This window comes from Suillus paluster, assembly GCF_016628075.1.
Source record: "Suillus paluster strain FC165 chromosome Unknown EDB91scaffold_117, whole genome shotgun sequence".
NCBI lineage: Eukaryota > Fungi > Basidiomycota > Agaricomycetes > Boletales > Suillaceae > Suillus > Suillus paluster.
The window spans coordinates 104674-106901 of NW_024537677.1; the positions used below are offsets into that span (position 1 = coordinate 104674).

The 2228-nt window shown below is 45.8% G+C and overlaps 1 protein-coding gene across 1 annotated transcript; it reads right to left on the bottom strand.

Annotated features, from left to right (window-relative positions):
• Window positions 1–1658: 1658 nt before the first annotated feature.
• On the bottom strand, window positions 1659–2028 carry EDB91DRAFT_1168639 (uncharacterized protein). Its single transcript, XM_041320111.1, has one exon. The coding sequence runs from the start codon at window positions 1907–1909 to the stop codon at window positions 1754–1756; it is 156 nt and encodes a 51-aa protein (XP_041170911.1). The 5' UTR covers window positions 1910–2028; the 3' UTR covers window positions 1659–1753.
• Window positions 2029–2228: the final 200 nt, after the last annotated feature.

Consider the following 2228-nt stretch of genomic DNA (forward strand, 5'->3'; position numbering starts at 1 on the left):
CCTAATGAATGCGCTTCAGCTAGGATACAGGATACGATTGCAGGGCATTGCTCTATTATCACAGAGTATCTCATCATCCAAATTCGGCGTAACCAAATTCCCTTGCTAAGATAGAAACATACTCTGCTGTGGGTTCGTAATGGTGCTCATAGCAATGCAGGGACGTGATGTTGAATTGCGCGTGCCCTAGATGATAACGCGCAAGCTGTACTCATGTTAAGAACGGAAGACTGGATTCGGTTGTGCCAGTAGTTGTGCGCTTGCTCCGTCTACATGTTAGAGTCCGAACGATCCGAGATAGTAGAAGAGAAAGAGTGATAAGTCCGAGCCCAAGCCAAAAGGGACTTTGACGAGCGACGCACTGACGTCGGCTCGTGTCCTACAATATGTTTTCCTTTTCCGTTCTGATATATTCCGTTTCTATACAACTTACTATATAAACGCCAGCAGTAGCACGAGCGCATCTCAGCTTCTTTCAAGAGACTGAGATGTGAGTTGTTAGTATCGTTATATCGATTAGAAAACTAAACTAACGAGTCATTAGTATACTTGTTTTATTAGGTACATAGCTCGTTATACCGAGCTTCTTTCAAGAGACTGAGATTATACTTGTTTTATTAGCGTGCGGTCAGCTCCCACTCGTTATAACTCACCACACTACACCCCACCCTTACTTTCACTTGAGAAATCTGTACATCTGCGAGCCGGCGGTGTGATCGACAGTACTTGACTTGGCTCGACAGACTTTCGTTCGATTCACCGATGTTTAGTAGTGTCATTCAAGTTGTCTGCCAGTGTCACAAAGGGCGGCCAGAAGGGCCTATGGAAATCTGAGATCTGCATTATATGATGTTCAAGTTTTGCCAGTGTGCTGGTTATTTGGTGTATTTATTACTTAGCATCCAGCTGACGGGGCGTAGATCAATCCTATGTCTTGGACCATGTCTCGAAACAGGCTGATCATATTGAGTAATTTGACAATAAACTACGCATCATATCATCAAACACGGCACCAAAGCGAAAGCTGAGACATGACTCACTATCACTCGGGCTTCCAGCTCATCAAGAATCATTTATAATCGCAGTATGCAACATAAGAAGGCTTTTAGCGTTGCAAGGCGCAAATAGTGAGTCATGGGATTGGATCCTGCATGCAAAGCTAGTTATACTTACATTTCCGCTACAGAAAAAGCCAGGGCAACAATCACTGTCCTTGGTGCAATCTGCGTAGTGACATTTACTGAATGCACTGACAGACATGGATGCTGTCAAAACAGTAGCAATGACGAGGCACGAGAAACGCATGATTTGTGCGAGGTGATCTGAAATCGGAATAATGACTGAGGGTGGAGGGACACGGTAGGAAGCGGCTTGCTTTTATGTTCTGAAAATAGCTGCTGTCCTCTGCTGGCAGAATTGTTAGGACTGGGGATAGAGTATAGGAAAAAAATACCATTTGAAATACAGCCTGAGCCGGGGTGATTCGGAGAGAACATTAGTGCATGCGTGGGTGGCCTGCCGCCGCTCAACTGTCAGAATCCTGACCACCCACATAGTCAATCATATTGTGATCCCTGTGATTGCTCCTCAGGTAGCGATGGTTCTTACTGCCTCCAAATCGCTGGTGGCAACTCTCAATCAGGCAGAACGTGTAAAGACATTTCCATCCCCTTGTTTTCTTCATCAAGTAGTATCTGTACCATAGCGCTCGCATACATTTCTACGCCCATGCAATTTGTGGGTTCATTGTCTGTTACTGGAGTCGCACCTGGGAAAACGGCGAGTCACAATCGTTCCAAGAGTTTCTCAGGGGAACGTACAAGGTCGTAACAAGTGTGCATGCCACCAAACTGCAGGCGCTGCTGGAGCCCAGAAATAGGCCATCATTTTGAACGAGATATCGGGACATGGCAGCCGCTTCAACATCAGCTATCCTTTGTCATCGACGAGCTCCCATTATAATACAAGGTCAAGGATTTGACGCACCAGAACGTGTCATCTATAATAAGGAGCGCAGGATCAATGTTGTTCGTCATGCGGTTGATTTCTCGATAAGTCAGATGGGATTTACAAATGATATTTGCATACGCACATTCCCTCGACTACTGTGTCAACTTGATGCCTTTGTTTGGTGCCTTCAGCTTCTCTGCGGTCGTACATTACGCCGTGCTTGACCTGAAGGTGCATGAGAGATTGTCAGGCAGCCGACAAAGACAGGCTTCAGCCTT

Coding starts and splice junctions, on each gene's coding strand:
- EDB91DRAFT_1168639 (XM_041320111.1), bottom strand. CDS start 1,909: ATGTCCCGATATCTCGTTCAAAATGATGGCCTATTTCTGGGCTCCAGC.